This window comes from Lynx rufus, unplaced genomic scaffold, assembly GCF_022079265.1.
Source record: "Lynx rufus isolate CCGP_SWC_20201006 ecotype Redwood Valley unplaced genomic scaffold, mLynRuf1.p SCAF_2, whole genome shotgun sequence".
Lineage (NCBI taxonomy): Eukaryota > Metazoa > Chordata > Mammalia > Carnivora > Felidae > Lynx > Lynx rufus.
In genome coordinates, this window is record NW_025814834.1 from 117653014 (window position 1) to 117670699 (window position 17686).

The 17686-nt window shown below is 43.8% G+C and overlaps 3 protein-coding genes across 3 annotated transcripts; 2 read left to right on the forward strand and 1 right to left on the reverse strand.

The window, feature by feature from the left end:
• Nucleotides 1-1939: 1939 nt before the first annotated feature.
• On the forward strand, nucleotides 1940-2831 carry LOC124514741 (histone H2A type 2-B). Its single transcript, XM_047082978.1, has one exon. It carries the CDS (start codon nucleotides 1940-1942, stop codon nucleotides 2330-2332), a length of 393 nt encoding a protein of 130 aa, XP_046938934.1. The 3' UTR covers nucleotides 2333-2831.
• Nucleotides 2452-2916, reverse strand: LOC124514742 (histone H2A type 2-C). The gene has a single exon (XM_047082979.1). It carries the CDS (start codon nucleotides 2876-2878, stop codon nucleotides 2489-2491), a length of 390 nt encoding a protein of 129 aa, XP_046938935.1. The 5' UTR covers nucleotides 2879-2916; the 3' UTR covers nucleotides 2452-2488.
• A 246-nt stretch (nucleotides 2917-3162) lies between these two features.
• On the forward strand, nucleotides 3163-3748 carry LOC124514743 (histone H2B type 2-E). The gene has a single exon (XM_047082981.1). The coding sequence runs from the start codon at nucleotides 3205-3207 to the stop codon at nucleotides 3583-3585; it is 381 nt and encodes a 126-aa protein (XP_046938937.1). The 5' UTR covers nucleotides 3163-3204; the 3' UTR covers nucleotides 3586-3748.
• The last annotated feature ends 13938 nt before the right edge of the window (nucleotides 3749-17686 follow it).

Consider the following 17686-nt stretch of genomic DNA (forward strand, 5'->3'; position numbering starts at 1 on the left):
CAACACATTCCTATTGTAATTGCCTCATTTAGACTCTGTGTGGACTACATCTTTCTATTAACACATGCATCTTCTGAAATGATATAATTGATTGAGTTAGAATTACCTTCAGGTACATTCTGCTATTGAAAAAGCACTCTCCCATCACCTTTGATTGGATCTGGGTGTTTCACATGTTTATACCAACATTCTTACCAGCTACAGATAGCTGATATTAACTTGCAGACTTGAGATTTCCTCTATTTTCTAGAAGCATCTCATGACAGTTCTTTGCACTAGTCTCACTTATCTGTATACCCATTGCCTGGTAGGTAGCATGTACTTGATAAATGTCAGTTCAATAAAGGTGAGGATAAAAGAGAGGACATCAGAAATGGGCTCGATGAATAGGATTTAAGTCCTCCAGTCCTCATGGAACACTCAGGAGAGGGTGCAAATGGTGTGAGGGATGTAGAACCACCCAGGATGGGAAGCTGAGGAGGAAGAAACAACTTTCCAGGTTTCTCTAGAAGGCAGTTGGAAGATTAGGAAAACAAGTGTTACAGGGCTGTTGCTGAAATCTAAGAGAGCAGTGAGGAAGCAGACAGGAACATGGATTAAAAAGTGAAGAGAGGGGCGCCTGGGTGGCGCAGTCGGTTAAGCGTCCGACTTCAGCCAGGTCACGATCTCGCGGTCCGTGAGTTCAAGCCCCGCGTCAGGCTCTGGGCTGATGGCTCAGAGCCTGGAGCCTGTTTCCGATTCTGTGTCTCCCTCTCTCTCTGCCCCTCCCCCGTTCATGCTCTGTCTCTCTCTGTCCCAAAAATAAATAAACGTTGAAAAAAAAAAAAAGTGAAGAGATGCTAAGTAAGTAGCCAGATATGCTGTTGAGATGCAGGTGAGTGGATTCTAAGTGTAATTTGGCGAAAAACAGCAAACAGAGGAGGTAGGCGGTTGTTTGGGTAAGTTCGCATCTGGATTGGTCGAGTTGTTGGGACAAATGAGTTGAGGTACCCACTAAGCAGTTTAGTGTAAGGGTCTGAGCTTCTAGAACAAATCTGGGATAGTTGAAAGCATGGAAGTGGGAAGACTCCTCGGGAAGAGCGAAGAATGGAGGGGGGTTTTGTGTAGGGGGCAGAGCCCAGACAGACACGAGAATTTAGAGCCAGGTAGAGGAAAATGAGCAGGATGGGGGAAAGTCGGGGGACATTTTGAAAGCCAAAGGAGCAAGTTTCAAGGCGGTAATCGGATGCCTCCTGGAGGTCCGGAGGAGGACAGATCTTTTTCAGTCCTTGGTTACAGTGTATTCCGAGGAGCGGGGATGGCTGGGGGTGGGGCTAAGCCACACCGAAGGCCACGACTAAATTGCAGAGAAAGCAGACGGCCTTGGTAATTTTTCTGGGAGTTCAACTGTGAACAGACAGAAAAGGCGGGACTTGGAGAGTAATTTAAGGCTCAAGGGGATAACTGGCTTCAGAATCCCTACCCTTGAGTGGGAACAACTCTGCATCTGCTGGAGGCCCCTTTGCAGGCCTTTTGGGTCCTTCTTAGGATTTCCCTTCTAGCTCTAAACTGGAAAAAAAAAAAAGAACCAATTCCCTTCCCCCTCTCCCCACCCCCCACCTACCTCCGCCTCGCCTTCTCTAAACTGAAAACAAAAATTGCCACTCAGTAAAACGCCAAACCAGCATTTTGTCCGAAAGCTTTCTTTCTTTAAAAATCCTCTCATGCAAATTAGGAGCTTTAATGTGGCTCCCAGCGATTGGTAGGTACGTACGAAATCCGTCATTTCCTTGTAGTGCAGGATGCAAACGAAGAGTCCGTTTTCTGCCTTCCGATTGGCTGTTTGATTGGGCTACTTCCCTTCACCCCTCCCGGTAGCTCTTATAAATTACACCAAATTGGTTATCCTTTCCACTTCCTTCTCCTTGAATAAGAAGCTGTAACTGCATTTTTGGCCGTAATGTCTGGACGCGGAAAGCAGGGAGGCAAAGCTCGCGCCAAGGCCAAGTCGCGCTCGTCCCGTGCCGGCCTGCAGTTCCCGGTGGGCCGAGTGCACCGCCTGCTGCGCAAGGGCAACTACGCCGAGCGGGTGGGGGCCGGCGCGCCGGTGTACCTGGCGGCGGTGCTGGAGTACCTGACGGCGGAAATCCTGGAGCTGGCGGGGAACGCGGCCCGCGACAACAAGAAGACGCGCATCATCCCTCGCCATTTGCAGCTAGCCGTGAGAAATGACGAAGAGCTCAACAAGTTACTCGGGGGTGTCACCATTGCCCAGGGCGGCGTCTTGCCCAATATACAGGCGGTCTTGTTGCCCAAGAAAACGGAGAGTCACAAGCCTGGCAAGAACAAGTAATTAGGAAGCTTGAGACCATCCCCACTAACCCCAAAGGCTCTTTTAAGAGCCACCAAAGTGTCAAATGAGGGGCTGATCACGGAATAGCGCATTAGCTCTTTTTTTGAAAATTTGGGTGGCTCTAAAAAGAGCCTTTGGTCTTTGGCTTGTCATGGTTTATTTGCTTTTGGCTTTGTGGCTTTCGGTTTTCTTTGGTAAGAGAACGGCCTGGATGTTAGGCAGCACGCCGCCCTGGGCGATGGTGACTTTGCCCAACAGCTTGTTCAATTCCTCGTCGTTGCGGATGGCCAGCTGCAGGTGGCGGGGGATGATGCGCGTCTTCTTGTTGTCGCGGGCCGCGTTCCCCGCCAGCTCCAGGATTTCCGCCGTCAGATACTCCAGCACCGCCGCCATGTAGACCGGCGCGCCGGCCCCCACCCGCTCGGCGTAGTTGCCCTTGCGCAGCAGGCGGTGCACTCGGCCCACCGGGAACTGCAGGCCGGCGCGGGACGAGCGCGACTTGGCCTTAGCGCGGGCCTTGCCTCCCTGCTTTCCGCGACCCGACATGACTGAAAGTGAGTTAGAACACCTAAAGCTCTCAACCTCACAACAAAACAGGATTGAAAGCTCAGCGATTGAAAAGCCTTTATAAGCTTTGCTAGGGGTGGGGTCAGGAACGAGTTTTTCATTGGTCCTAAATTGGCTCCAGAACTGGCCAATAAGGCCAAGAGTAGGTGCTGTTACGTAGTTATTACTGATAACGCAAGGTCCCTGCAAGGCCCAATGGAAATGAAGGACTTTTGGAGCCCTAATTTGCATACGGTGGTTATAAAAGGATCAGGCCCGCCCATTCTCGCACTTCTTTTCTTTGCTAACGCGTGTGGTGTTGTACAATGCCTGAGCCGGCAAAATCCGCTCCCGCGCCCAAGAAGGGCTCGAAAAAGGCGGTCACCAAAGCCCAGAAGAAGGATGGCAAGAAGCGCAAGCGCAGCCGCAAGGAGAGTTACTCCATCTACGTGTACAAGGTGCTCAAGCAGGTGCACCCCGACACTGGCATCTCGTCTAAGGCCATGGGCATCATGAACTCGTTCGTCAATGACATCTTTGAGCGCATCGCCGGCGAGGCCTCCCGCCTGGCGCATTACAACAAGCGCTCAACCATCACGTCCCGGGAGATCCAGACGGCTGTGCGCCTGCTGCTGCCCGGCGAGCTGGCCAAGCACGCCGTGTCCGAGGGCACCAAGGCCGTCACCAAGTACACCAGCTCCAAGTGAGTCCCTGCCGGGACACGGCGCTCGCACGGGTCGCCGGCCGCTTGACTCCAAAGGCTCTTTTCAGAGCCACCCACCTAATCACCAGAAAAGAGCTTTGTTCACTTATTTTCCCCTCACTTCCTTCTCACAAAGTAAGTTTTACTTGCGAAAGGTCATGGAAGATGGCACACGTAGTATCTAAGCCTTTCTTAAACTTGAGACTCCTGGCGCGTGACTGGCTTTGCTTTTTAATCTAGAGCGCGTCTTAAAGACTTTTAACTGTCTTAGTTTTCCTACAAATCCTTTCGAATTAAGATATTGGAGAATCTGTTCCTCCTCACCTTCCGTCCCTAGACTATTGTGTCCTGGTCGTTCTGTTGGGTGTATGTTTCATCAGTGTTCTAAAACGAAATGAGTGATTTCGGTCATCCTCACTTAAGAAAGAGTCCCAGGACAACTAAGCCCCGGGGGCCGCGGATATTGCGTCAGAGCGCTGAAGAATTCTTCCGAGCGTTTGGCAGCTGCCTGGGTGCCCAGTCACCAGTTCTGCCCTGCGGTGTGGCCTCCTGTGGATCCCAGCGGTCTTGGCGTTAAGGGTGGAGCCTGTGCTGCCGGGTCCTAGCCTTTCCCTGATTGGACGACATGAATATTTAAAATCACCCGCCCGCTCCGGAATTTGTAGATTCTGGTTTCCGCTGCTTACTTTGGGTCTTTGAAATCCCTGTTATTTCTCGGTTTGTGGATCGTTTTTGCATTTAATTCTTCTCGGAACGCTCCGGCCTTAGGTCACTGCACGGCGCTGGTCATTGAGGTCTGGGCTCAAAAGCCACCTCTCGGAGGCCTTCCCAAGTCCCACTCAGGAATTTGCGCCTCTTGTTCCTGCCTGTCATACGGTCTCATGGTTTTCTCTTCCTCTTAGCAGCCGTCAGAAATTGGTTCGTTTCTTAGGTATGGTCTTTGTTCTCAACCCCTTAACAGAGACTTTGCTGGTCTGTTTTTCTGTATTGTCCGTGCCAATCAGTGCCTGGCACAAAGCGGACACTTAAATACTTACTGAATTATTAAGATCTGTCGAATTAATTTTCCCACCCCATCCTTTTCTTAATCGCTCCCGTGGATGGATGGGTGCCTTTCATTTCCATTAGATACATGTGAAGACATGAAAATGGAAATGCTTTTGGAGCTCTTTGCCCAAGTCCGTCCGTGGTCACCTCAGGGCAAGATCTCTGAGGAGGCCCGTGTTAAGATTCTTTTTGCGCCAAATAGGTGACAATGGTTGGTTCTCCCTATACGCTCCTTAGTGTAGCGTAACCTCTTTTGGATTTTCGTTAAATTCAGAGCATTGAATCCTTTTCCAGTCTCCTTTTCTGAAACCCATCACTTCCACCCTGATCCTCTGTTCCCCATGGAGATGAGCATTTAATTTACACTCACCTTCTCATTTATCAGGAAGCCCTGAAAAGATAGACCCTGTAAGACAGGCAAGGTTAATAACCCTTTTGCAAAGGGGGTTGAGAAAAGCAATGGGATTGGTTCACTGGTCATGCAGCCAACTTTTCCACCTTTGTATCCTCAAATGCGTGGACAATTGCATTTTAGTTTTATTTTGTGTGATTACAGAATGTTCACAGTCTTTCTGTCCAAGCCTTGATTTTGCTGATGAAGACACTGATCAGTTATTCAACTCTGCTTTTGGCTAAGGGGTTCTGGGGTTGATCCTAAGAGTTTTGTGAATTCAGACGGACTCCAGACATCATGAACTGAATCAGTCTTCTGTTTCCCACATGCGTGTTTTCAAGTATGTGTAGATGCTATTGTATTAATAAAATTACCGATTAATTTAAAAGCTTGGCTGCTTTCTTTTTATCTGCAATATATTTTCTCATTAAATGAAGTAAACAGATACAACCACTGCTGGGTCTGTGGAAAAGGATAAATATTTATAAACCATTGGCCAAAATTACTTCTACCCAAGAGGTGCACTGGGGTTGAAGTAGGTTGTTATGAGGACACTGTTAATGTTTAGTCATTTAAAAAGACATGACCACAAATAAGAAGCATTATAAACAAGGTAGAAGAAATAAAGTCCTTAAGAAAGTTTAGCTAACACCTATAGAGCACTTACTATGTGCCAGACAATGTTCTCCAGGCCCTTTATACATATTGACTCATTTAATCCTCACAAGAACCTCATGAAATAGTTACCATTATTATCTCCCATTTTATAGTTGAGGAAACTGAGGCATAGAAAGACTTCTCCTCAGAAACTCTCCAGAGAATAAACTGCTAGTTCAGGATTTAAGGGATTTGAGAGAGTAAGATCAATCTCTGAAAACCTGGATCCCTCCTTGGATTTTGGGGGGAAATTATCTATGCTTTACAATTAAAAGGAATATCACCTGCTTTATTCTTTTCAGGATGTGCCCTGTATATAAATCTATGGTGATGGTGGTGGCTGAAATCCTTGGGGAGGGGACTGAGGGGGTTCTGGTTCTCTATCGGAGAGGCCATATCTCAACTTGCTTATCAGTTGGAATCCCTTCACTAATATGAGAGAGTCTTGGTTACTGGTTTCAGGCTCCTCCTGGGCATGGTGTTCACTAGCAAGGAAACTGCAGAGTGGGGAAGGGGAAGAGGTGATAGAATTTGAAATTTTAACTCCAGAGGGGAGCTAATTAGTGATAGTGAGTTTAATCTTCCTAAAGAACCTTTTTCATCACTTCTTTCTCCTGCTCAGACATCTGTTGTCTATTTGCTTATGTTGGGGTTAACAATGATTGTTATAATAATTGCCTCTACTTATTGAGCACTTAACTGCTTCATGGTCTTCTGCATTGCATCATTCGATCTATAACTGGCACCACTGAAGTAGATTCCATTATCATCATCCTTATTTTCTAGATAAAGTAAACAGCCTCAGAAAAGTTAAATAACTTGTCCAGGATTGTTTAGGAAGTAAGTGGTGGAGCTGTAATCCAACACACATTTTTAAAAAGCTTGATATTCAAAGCTTTCCAAAATCTGCCTCTTCCTCCTTTTATAGCTGTGTCTCCTACTGCTCTCCTATAGGGTTAGGTGGGTTTTCTGCTCTACTTCAAATGGTCTGTTCACCTTCCACTAAACCCATTTGCTGCTTACCAGGTCTGGATTGGATTGCTCCTTCCTTCTGGCTTGGCCAGAGTTTTCTTTCAAGCCGAAGTCATACCTTCCAGCTCAAATGACATCTCTTCCTTCATTTCTCTATCATACCCACTTGCACGCACCTGTTCTATTCAAGTGGGAGAAAGTGTTAGGGTTGCATCTCACCTCTTCTAGGATCAAACCTCTTGGATATTCCATGTTCTCCTGCTAGAGTAATCTTCCAAGCACAGGTCTGACCTCATCACCTACCTGCTGATAAACCTCCAGTGGCCTGTATCACTGCCTCAGTTTGGCCTTCAAGAGAAAAAAAATAAAACAGAAAACATAAAACTTTATCAGTAATTCTTACCATATTTGGTTTCACAATGTGGCCTGGGGAGGGGGCCTTTCTTTAAGAGGGAGGTTAACATAGCTCACAATACAGGTAATCAGTAATTCTGACACAGAGAGTAGTAAGCCTGAAGGGCAGCTCTGTTTGGGTTTCAGCAAGTGACCCTTAACTGCAAGACTGTCCCTGTGCCTAGGGAGACTAGGTTTCATCATTCATTTCATATGGGCAATGGAAAATCTTTGTCTACTAATTTTGTAAATCTATTAAGTATCTATTGATATTAAGTTCTATAAGAAAGGCTCCCTAGGATCATTCCTCTTCTCTGACTCCTAAGCATTGCTAGATATGATATCATTGATTCATTTTTTCATTCAAAAATTGGTTGAGTGTGTTAGATATCAGGCAATCTGCTGGGCAGTGAGCATACAAGATTCAACAGAATAGAGTGGCTTCTGCCTCCCTGGACTTTTAGTGCCTAGGAGAGAAGTTGGATATTAAACCAGTGACTATAATAAAGTGTGATGAGTGTTAAGTGGGATAAGTGCCGGCACAGATAGTGCAATGGAGGGAGGCCTAACTTGACATTGGTGGGGGCGAGGAAGGCCTCTGGGAGGAGGGGACTTTAGGATGAGGCCTGAGGTAGATGGGAAGGAAGAGTGTTCCAGGCCATGGGTGGCATGGGCAAAGGCCTGGGGGAGAGCAAAAGCCAGCTGGCTCAGAGAAGTAGGAGGAACTGCAAGAAGCAGTTTAGAGGGCAAGTTTAGGTAGCGTTTGGAGGGCAAGGAGGAGAGCACAGTAAAACGAGTTTACACCGGAAGGTAGAGCCCAGACCTTGCCAGATTAGACCAGACATATGGAGACAGACTTTAGAGAACCCCATTAGCTTCTAGGCTAATGTGACTATGGAGACAGGAAGGAGCCAAATGGCAGTGAAAACACAAATGGCAGTGAAAACACAGTCTCAGAGGCCACAGGGTCTATGTCCATTAAAGCACCTTCTGGGGCAGATGGCACCCTGGCCCTCAAATGGCTATCCATTCACTGCAATGGGGTATCCCTTAACATAGAAATGGCTGCATCAGGCCATCCAGGCTGATACCAGCCACCATGGCGCTCTGAGGAACCATGAGATTTCCAGGGGTCTGTGAGATCCATAATAGGTCAAATGTAAAGGTTTGCTAATGCCCAGTGCTGGTTAAGGTTAGAGAAATGGGGTAATCTTATACACTATTAGTGGGAGAAGAATGTGGTGCAAACTTTTTAGTGGGTAATGTAACAATAACTATCACAATTCCCTTTTCATATATGAAACAAAACAAAAATGTCTAAACAAAATCCTCCAAGATACTTATGCAGGGAGGGTAAATAGCAGCTTTTTATTTCTATTTTCTATTTTTTCCTACTTTTTTTATTATTAAAACATTGTTTTTAAAGTTTATTTTGAGAGAGCGCGCGCATGCGCACAAGCGGCGGAGGGGGCAGAGAGGAAAGACAGAATCTCACGCAAGCTCTGTGCCATCAGCGCACAGCCAGATTCGGAGCTCGTACTCACCAACCAACCACGAGATCATGACCTGAGCCGAAATGGGAGTCAGACACTTAATTGACTGAGCCACCCAGGCACCCCTCTACTTTTTAAAAAGTTTATTTATTTATTTTTATTAAAAGTTTTTTTAACGTTTTATTTATTTTTGAGACAGGAAGAGACAGAGTATGAACAGGGGCGGGTCAGAGAGAGGGAGACACAGAATCTGAAACAAGCTCCAGGCTCTGAGCTGTCAGCACTCGAACTCACGGACGGTGAGATCATAACCTGAGCCGAAGTCGGCCGCTTAACCGACTGAGCCACCCAGGCGCCCCTATTTATTTATTTTTGAAAGAGAGAGAGAGAGAGTGTGGGTGCGGGAGCCAGGGAGGAGCAGAGACAGAGGAACAGAATTCCAAGCGCAGAGCAAAGTTTGGAAGTCACAAACTGAGATCATGACCTGAACCTAAATCAAAAGACGGCCACTTAACCGACTGAGCCACCCAGGTGTCCCAACAGCAGCTTTTTATTAAAAGCATATTTTTAATTGTTGATAATTGAGAAATTAAAACATATACACAGAGGGGAAGATACCCATTACCCAACTTCACCAATTACCAACTTAAGACTGTCTGTCCTGTATCATTTTGAAGCAGATCACAGACAGCATATTATTTCATCCATAAATATTTCCTTATGTATCTCTAAAAGATAAGGACCACAATACCAAGTCACATCTAAACAAATTAACAATAGTTCCTTAATTCATCAAATATCCAGTTGGTGTTAAACTTAATCTACATGTCACAGCTTTAAAAAAATGCTTGGTTTAAATCTGAATCCAAATAAGTTCTGAACATAATGGTTGGTTGACACGTCTTTCAACTCTAATATATGTTTCCCATCCATCTCTATTTTTTTCTTTTTTCTTTTTTTAATTATTTAAAAAATTTTTTTTAATGTTTATTCATTTTTGAGAGAGAGAGAGAGAGCATGAGCAGGGAAGGGGCAGAGAGAGAGGGAGACACAGAATCTGAAGCAGGCTCCAGGCCCCCAGCTGTCAGCACAGACCCTGACGCGGGCTTGAACTCACAAACTGCGAGATCATAACCTGAGCCAGAGTCAGACGCTCAACCGACTGAGCCACCCAGGTGCCCCCTTTTTTTCTTTTTTAAATGTTTGTTTATTTTTGAGAGTGAGAGAGAGTGCGTGAGTAGGGGAGGGGTAGAGAGAGAAGGAGACACAGAATCAGAAGCAGGCTCCAGGCTCCGAGCTGTCAGCCCAGAGCCCGACACTGAGCTCGAACCCACGAACTGAGAGATGATGCCCTGAGCTGGAGTCAGACGCTTAATCGCTTGACCGACTGAGCCTCCCCAGGTGCCGCCATCCCTATTTTCGTGTAATTTCTTTGTTAAAGAGACATGGTTGTTTTTCCTGTAGAGTTTTCCAGTTGGGATTTTGCCTATGGCTTCCCTGTGATGTAGTTTGTTGTGATTCTTTGTCCCTTTACGTTTCCTGTAGAAACAGAGAGAATAAATGGAGCAGAAGGTGATTAGATTTAGATTCATTTTTGTACTTTCTGGCAAGACTGCTGCACAGGTGGTGCTATTTTTTTTTTTTTTTCTCTATCAGGAGACACACAATGTGTAGTTGCTCCCCTTTTTGTGACAATAGCTGTTGATGCTTAATGCTTGGATCCTTTAATTCATTAGTGGCTGCAAAATGATATTCTAGCACTCCTCAATTTTATTAGCTGGCAAGCTTCAATAAAGAGAAAGCAGTATTATTTTTAATATTAAACACTCAGAAAGTACTTAACTATCTAATAGGTGAAAAGAGAGTGACAGGATCCCTTTTGATATAAATAAAAAAGTGTATGTATGTATTGGTATGTATACATGCATATATGAAGGAAACATTTTTTTGGAATTTCATATGATAAAACTCATAATAGTGGCTAGTCATAAGGAGAAGAGTTTGGGTAGCCCAGAAGGAGGATTTTACTTTTTCTTTATATCTTTCAATATTATTTGAATTTTTGATGAATGTATGCTTGAAATCATTGTCAGCAGAGGTTATTTGGACAGTGGGGTTATTGGCCTTAAGGAAAAACAAAAGCAAAAACCCAGTGCTGTGAGAATATTTTTGGTGAAAATAATGCTTCAAATACCTATCCTAATGCTTGGCATCTAGTAGACCCTCAATTCATCTTCATTAATTCTGAAAAACAGTTTAAAAAATCTTCAAGAGGGGTGCCTGGGTGGCTAGTCGGTTAAGCACCTGACTTAAGCTCAGGTCAAGATCTGTTTGTGGGTTCGAGCCCTGTGTTGGGCTCTGTGCTGACAGCTCAGAGCCTGGAGCTGCTTCAGATTCTGTGTCTCCTTCTCTCTCTGCCCCTCCTCTGCTTGTGATCTGTCTCTCTGTCTCAAAAATAAATAAACGTTAAAATTTTTAAATAAAAAAAATAAATAAAACATCTTCAACAATATAACCAGCACTCAATCTAGACAGCAACAATGGACTCCAAGTGTTCCTGGGACTTGTGTATGGACCTACAGGTCTGGGATTGGGACTCTGCTAGTACAATCACTTAAAAAATCGTGAACATCAACTTTAAAAGAGTTATGCTCTGAAGTGATTTTCCTGACTAGTCAATTTTGCTGCTGAGGCCTCTGTCATAGATTAGGTCCTCAGCCAGGTCAGGAGAGCCAGTCAGGCTCTTTAAGGAGGACTGACTGGGTCATGGAGGGGTGTGAAATCAGGTGATGAGAGTACAGAGGATTGGCCCTGGACAGTTGGCATGGGTTACTGAGCAAGTCAAGAGCAATATTTGGGGAAGGTTATTCTGACCCTCTTAATCTTTACTCTGACTGAGCCATGCAGGATAAATTGGTGCTCCTAAATGTTACTCTTATTTTTCTGAAATTTGCAAATCACACATAATCTGAGGATCTTTTACTGTATTTGCTGTATATATTTAGTAGAACCACTGCCCTTTTTTCTTATTATTCCTTTGTATGTTTATTTTTTACTCCCTTGCAGACAATCATTCTAATTTTGCATCTATGTGTTTGTGCAAAAGGTGTATTGCTTTCTATGCATTAAAAATAATTATTCTTGGGGTGCCTGGGTGGCTCAGTGGGTTAGGCATCCAATTTCAGCTCAGGTCACGATCTCGCACTCCGTGAGTTCGAGCCCTGTGTCAGGCTGTGTGCTGACAGCTTGGAGCCTGAAGCCTGCTTCGGATGTTGTATCTCCTTCTCTCTCTGCCCCTCCCCGCTAGCGTGCTCTCTCTCTCTCTCTCTCTCTCTCTCTCTCTCTCTCAAAAATAAACATTAAAAAATTAAAAAAAATTATCCTTGCATACTATATATTGCATTTATATGGTATTTTTGAAATAATAAATTACAGAGATGAATAGATTAATGGTTTCCAGGGAATGGGGGTGAGATGGGAGGTGGTTGGGAAGACACTGGGAAGTTCTTTTGAGATGACTGAATGGGACGGTATCTTGATTGTGGTGGTGGTTACACGAATTTACACATGGAATAAAATTGCATAGAATTACATGCACACACGCACATGAACTCAGGTTAAAAAAACATGTGAGAAGTCATTAAGGTCTGCATATTAGTTAACAGTAATGTACCAATGTCAATTTTCTGGTTTTTGCTATTGCATTGCAGGTATTTAACACATCACCATGGGGAAAGGCTTAGTGAGGGACACATGGAACTCTTTGTACTGTTTTTGCAACTTCCTGTGAGTCTATTACCATTTCAAAATAAAAACTAAAAAGCTACAGAACATACTTTACTAGTAATTAAATAGATGCAAAGGTAAAATAGAATGTCATATATATTGTTTTCAATAGAAAAATTCTTCTTTGGTGCCAGACAATGTTTTAAACACTTTACACGGATTACCTCATTTAAAAAAATTTTTTTTAACATTTATTCATTTTTTGAGAGACAGAGAGAGAGCACAAGCAGGGGAGAGGCAGAGAAAGGGGGAGACACAGAATCCGAAGCAGGCTCCAGGCTCTGCGCTGTCAGCACAGAGCCCAGTGCAGGGCTTGAACCCATGAAACATAAGATCATGACCTGAGCTGAAGTCGGATGCTTAAATACTGAGCCACCCAGGCGCCCCTGGATTACCTCATTTTATTCCCCTAATCTAATAACCTAATAACACTATCAGCAGGTAGCATCATTATTTCCATTGTACAGATGTGGAGACAGAACCACTGAGGGGTTAAGTCACATGTCAGTAAGTGGCCAAGCCAAGATTAAAAGTCAGAGTCTCTTTTCAGTCATTATGCTGTACTACTAATGTCAAAGAAGCAAGATATTGAGGCAGCATTTACAGCAGTTAACAATATTGTAAATAACCAAAAATGTAGGAATGCTGAAATAAATATAGGAAAAAAAAATCATCCTATCTCAATCAACCTGCAACCAGCACTTAGCTATTTATTGATATCAAGCCATATTTACTGACTAGTTTTCAAAGAGGAAGAACATATACCAGAGAAACAGTGAAGTGTCTCACCAAACAAGGAAAAACTAGAGTTAATAGGTTGTGGGGAAGCATGGACTGTAGAGTTTTGATGGGCTTAAAGCAAAGCAGGGCTGTGTGAAAGGATGGACATCAGAATTAGGCTTTGAAGTGTATCCAGGTTCCTGTTTCCTTGGAAACCACAAAGTTAAGATAAAGATGAATGTTGTGTTTAGAAACCTCTTATTGAAGTTTTGTACTTGGGTTGAAAATCAAGGTCTGTGTCAAAGTGATTTAGGTCCTCTTGGCGGGAGGGGGATGTTTCATTCTAGTTGATGTGATTTCAAACTGAAAAGGTTCTGGTAGTCTGTGACTTTTAGAACAGATTTCTCAGTGAATAAGAAAGCAGTAGTCATTCAAAGAAGGGGATCGTGACAATATAGCTGCAGCATGTCCTTGAGACCTATGTTTCCTGCTATTTCTTTGGCTAGCTGTATCTATTATCCCAGCCTGATGAATAGCAGAACACATTTTTACTTTCTCAGTTCTAGTTAATTTCTACTCTCTGAGAATGTATGTAAGTGGGATCGTGTTTTATATCTTATTCTATGTTTTACTTTTTCCCTTCTCTAATCCTATTTTAAAAATTGGCCTTTCCTGCTCATTCATCTCCCACAGAACGCAACCTGTGTCTGTGCTATCCCTGTTGTGATGTGAACATTCAATCTGTTGATTGAACTGCTGCATTAAACTGCATGATGGGCAAAACCACATTTCATCTCCTCACTTGCAGTGACAAACATCCAGGTTTGCTCTAACTCCCCATCACAAAAAGTGCTACAATGAACATTGTTGTACATTTCCCTTATGGACCTAGGTAAGAATATCTTTTAGATAAAAACTCAGGAACAGAACTGCTTATTGGGATCCGTTTATTCTTTTTTTTTTTTTAATTTTTTAATGTGTATTTTTGAGAGAGACAGAGATAGAGACAGTGTGAGCAGGGGCGGCGGAGGGGCAGGAAGAGAGGGAGACACAGAACTACAAGCAGGCTCCAGGTTCTGCACTGTCAGCACAGAGCCGGATGCAGGGTTCGAACTTACGAACTGTGAGATCATGACCCCAGCCAAAGCCTAGCTTAACTGACTGAGCCACCAGGCAAGCCCAGAATCTGTTTATTCTTAACTGAACAAAGAGTACCAAGCTCCCCTCCAGAATGGTTGCCCCAGACTTCCAACACCATGGTATCAGTGCTCCTCTGAGCCTACTTCCAGAGCAACCCTTGGGTCATCCAACTTTATGAGTTTTTCTACACTCGCTGGTGTAAAGTGATATCTCATTATTCTTTTCATTTTTGTTTCTTTGATTATTAATCAGTTCAAGCATCTCTACATGAGTTCGATAGCTTTTGTGTTTGTTCTCTTATATATTGCCTGTTCATATCCTTTGCTCCAACATTGTTTCTAGAATAAAACCTAGCCTCTCCCTAGTTTGGCATGGAGTCCCTGGTACTAAAAGCTCACTTTTTTTTTTTAAGATTTTTTTTTTAAGTAATCTCTACACCTACATGGGGCTCAAACTCACAACCCTGAGATCAAGAGTTGCATGCTCTATTGACTGAGCCAGAGGCACCCCTAAAGCTCACTTCTCATCACTGCCCTTTGCCCATGCTACATGTGGCCCCATAAAAGTTCTTTGTTTTCATTGTCTGTTCTGCCTGGATTACACCACCTTCTCCTAGCCCCCAATCTAAACATGCCTCAAAACCTAAATACTCTTTAGAACCCAGCTCAAAATATCACCACCATATTTGCTCAGCTGGAATGGACCTTTTCCTCTCAGCTCCCACAGAGCTCAACCTACACTTCCTTTAGTCATCTACCATGATAAGACTTCCACTCTAGCTACTGAGGTGGATATTACCTCCCTACAAAGACAGGCATAGGTTTGTGCAAGCATAGAGAGATTCAGAAGACATATTCAGAGAAACATTAAGATTTATTAAACATGAGTAAGATGATTTTTACTTTGTTCTTTGTAGTTTCCTGTAGCCAGTGGTTTTTTCCTAACTATAGATTGTAAACCATTAGTGGGTTATGAAATTGATTTACTTGATAGAGGTCATCTTTTTACTTTTCCCTTTTTTTAAGAAGAAGATAGAGTATATCACAAATAGTATCATTTTGTGAAACTTGTTGCAATTTATATATATATTTTTAATGTTTATTTTATTTTTGAGAGAGAGAAAGAGAGAGAGAGACAGAGTGCGAGCAGGGGAGGGTCAGAGAGAGAGGGAGACACAGAATCTGAAGCAGGCTCCACTGCTCTGAGCTATCAGCACAGAGCCTGAAGCGGGGCTCGAACCCATGAAGCGTGAGATCATGACCTGAGCTGAAGTTGAACGCTTAACCGACTAAGCCACCCAGGTGCCCCTTCAATTTATATTCTTGTGTAAAGGCAATGTAAAATGAATTTCTTACTGTGAGTTGAGGTCGAGAGGTTTGTTCTACTGTGCGGAAGGGTCACAGAACATATTCCCCCAATATATGCTACTTTGGCATATTGATATTTTGAGCTGTAGGCTCAAACAACAATGTAAGGACAGATTTTCTCTGACCCTCCCCTCACTTACCTGCCTCAAGATACAGCCTCCAGAAGGAACTCAGTTGTCATAAGTCCCTTTCCTGGGAGTTTCATCAAGCAGGGAATATTACCCCTTATCAGAGGAGAACTCGACTCCACAGCCAGACAAACTTTGTCACAAACTCTCATATCTCCCGTGTATTCTTCTAAGGCCCATTCATCTTTTAAAAAGGCATTTACTGTCTCCTAAGAGGCCTCCAGTTCCCCTCCTCTTTCACTATTAAGATGGTATTTATGTCTGAATTCTAAGCCACCTTGGGGAGTTAATTATTTTTCCCTGGGTGTCTCCCATGTATACATGAGGTATGCATGTTAATAAACTTCTGTTTACAGGTACCTGGGTGGCTCTGTTGGTTGAGTGTCCAACTTTGGTTCAGGTCACTTTCTCACTGTCTGTGAGTTTCAGCCCCGCACCAGGCTCTGTGCTGACAGCTCAGAGCCTGGAGCCTGCTTCGGATTCTGTGTCTCCCTCTCTCTCTGCCCCTCCCCTGCTCGCATTCTGTCTCTCTCTCTCAAAAATAAAATAAACATTAAAAAAATATATTAAAATAAATAATACATTGGGGCGCCTGGGTGGCGCAGTCGGTTAAGCGTCCGGCTTCAGCCAGGTCACGATCTCGCGGTCCGTGGGTTCGAGCCCCGCGTCAGGCTCTGGGCTGATGGCTCAGAGCCTGGAGCCTGTTTCCGATTCTGTGTCTCCCTCTCTCTCTGCCCCTCCCCCATTCATGCTCTGTCTCTCTCTGTCCCAAAAATAAATAAACGTTAAAAAATAAATAAATAAATAAATAAATAAATAATACATAAACTTCTGTTTGATTTTCTCTTGTTAATCTGTCTTTTATTATGGGAGTCTCAGCTAGGAATGCAGAAGGACAGAGGGAAAATTATTTTCTCTTCTCTATAGTACAAATATATATATATATATATATATATATATATATATATATATTTATTTAATGTTTATTTATTTTTAAGAGAGAGACAGAGTGTGAGTGGGGGAGGGGCAGAGAGAGAGGGAGACACAGAATCGGAAGCAGGCTCCAGGCTCCGAGCTGTCAGCACAGAGCCTGGTGCGGGGCTTGAACCCACGAACTGCAAGATCATGACCTCAGCCACAGTTGGATGCTTAACCGACTGAGCCACCCAGTTACCTCCCCTACAGTACAAATATTGATATTATTTGTATCTATGTGTAATCACTTTCCCTGGAAAGCTTGAACCTAATGCAAAAGAAAAGTAAAACACAAAGCGTAGGCTCAAATTCCATCCTGGTCACTTTTTAGCTGGGTGACCCGTATTCCCAGGGGGCTCATCTTCACCAGAAATTTCCCTATCTGTAAAACAGAAATAAAAAGACCTACTTCCTTTCCAGGGTTATTGTAGAATCAAATGAGAAGACATAAGGGGAAGGCTTTTGTGAGTCACAAAACATCCAGGAACCCAAATATTCTTATTGTCTGGGTCACAGTCTAGAAGAATCTCTAGATGCTACTCCTCTAGATTATATAATGTATCCATTGTTTCCTGTGAGTCTTTCCACATCCTGATTGTGAGGTTCCCAAGGTAAAGATCTAGGACTTGTACTAGTTAGTGTTTATCAGAATGTTAATGAAATGACTAATAATTATTACTTTATTGCCATGTTGAGATTCTGCCCTAAGTACTTTGCATGGACTGTGTTTATCTCATTTCATCCCTATGGTAATCCCATGAGGTATGTACCTTTCTTGTCACTATTTTACAGATATTCAAACTGCAACATCAAGCCCCGGTTGTAGTAGCTCTGTCTTTTCTCTTCCAGTTTTTCCCAGACAAGTGAATCTGGGGAACAGTTTCCTAGTTGTCCAGTTTGGGCCTTCCCCAGGTCACCAGAGGTATCTAGCCAAGGGCCACAGACGTCTCTGTGTATTGCTCTGAAGGCTGGAGTTTTCTAAGTGGAGACACAGCCTCCCCTCTGGCCCCCACACTGTCGGACACAGGGGGTG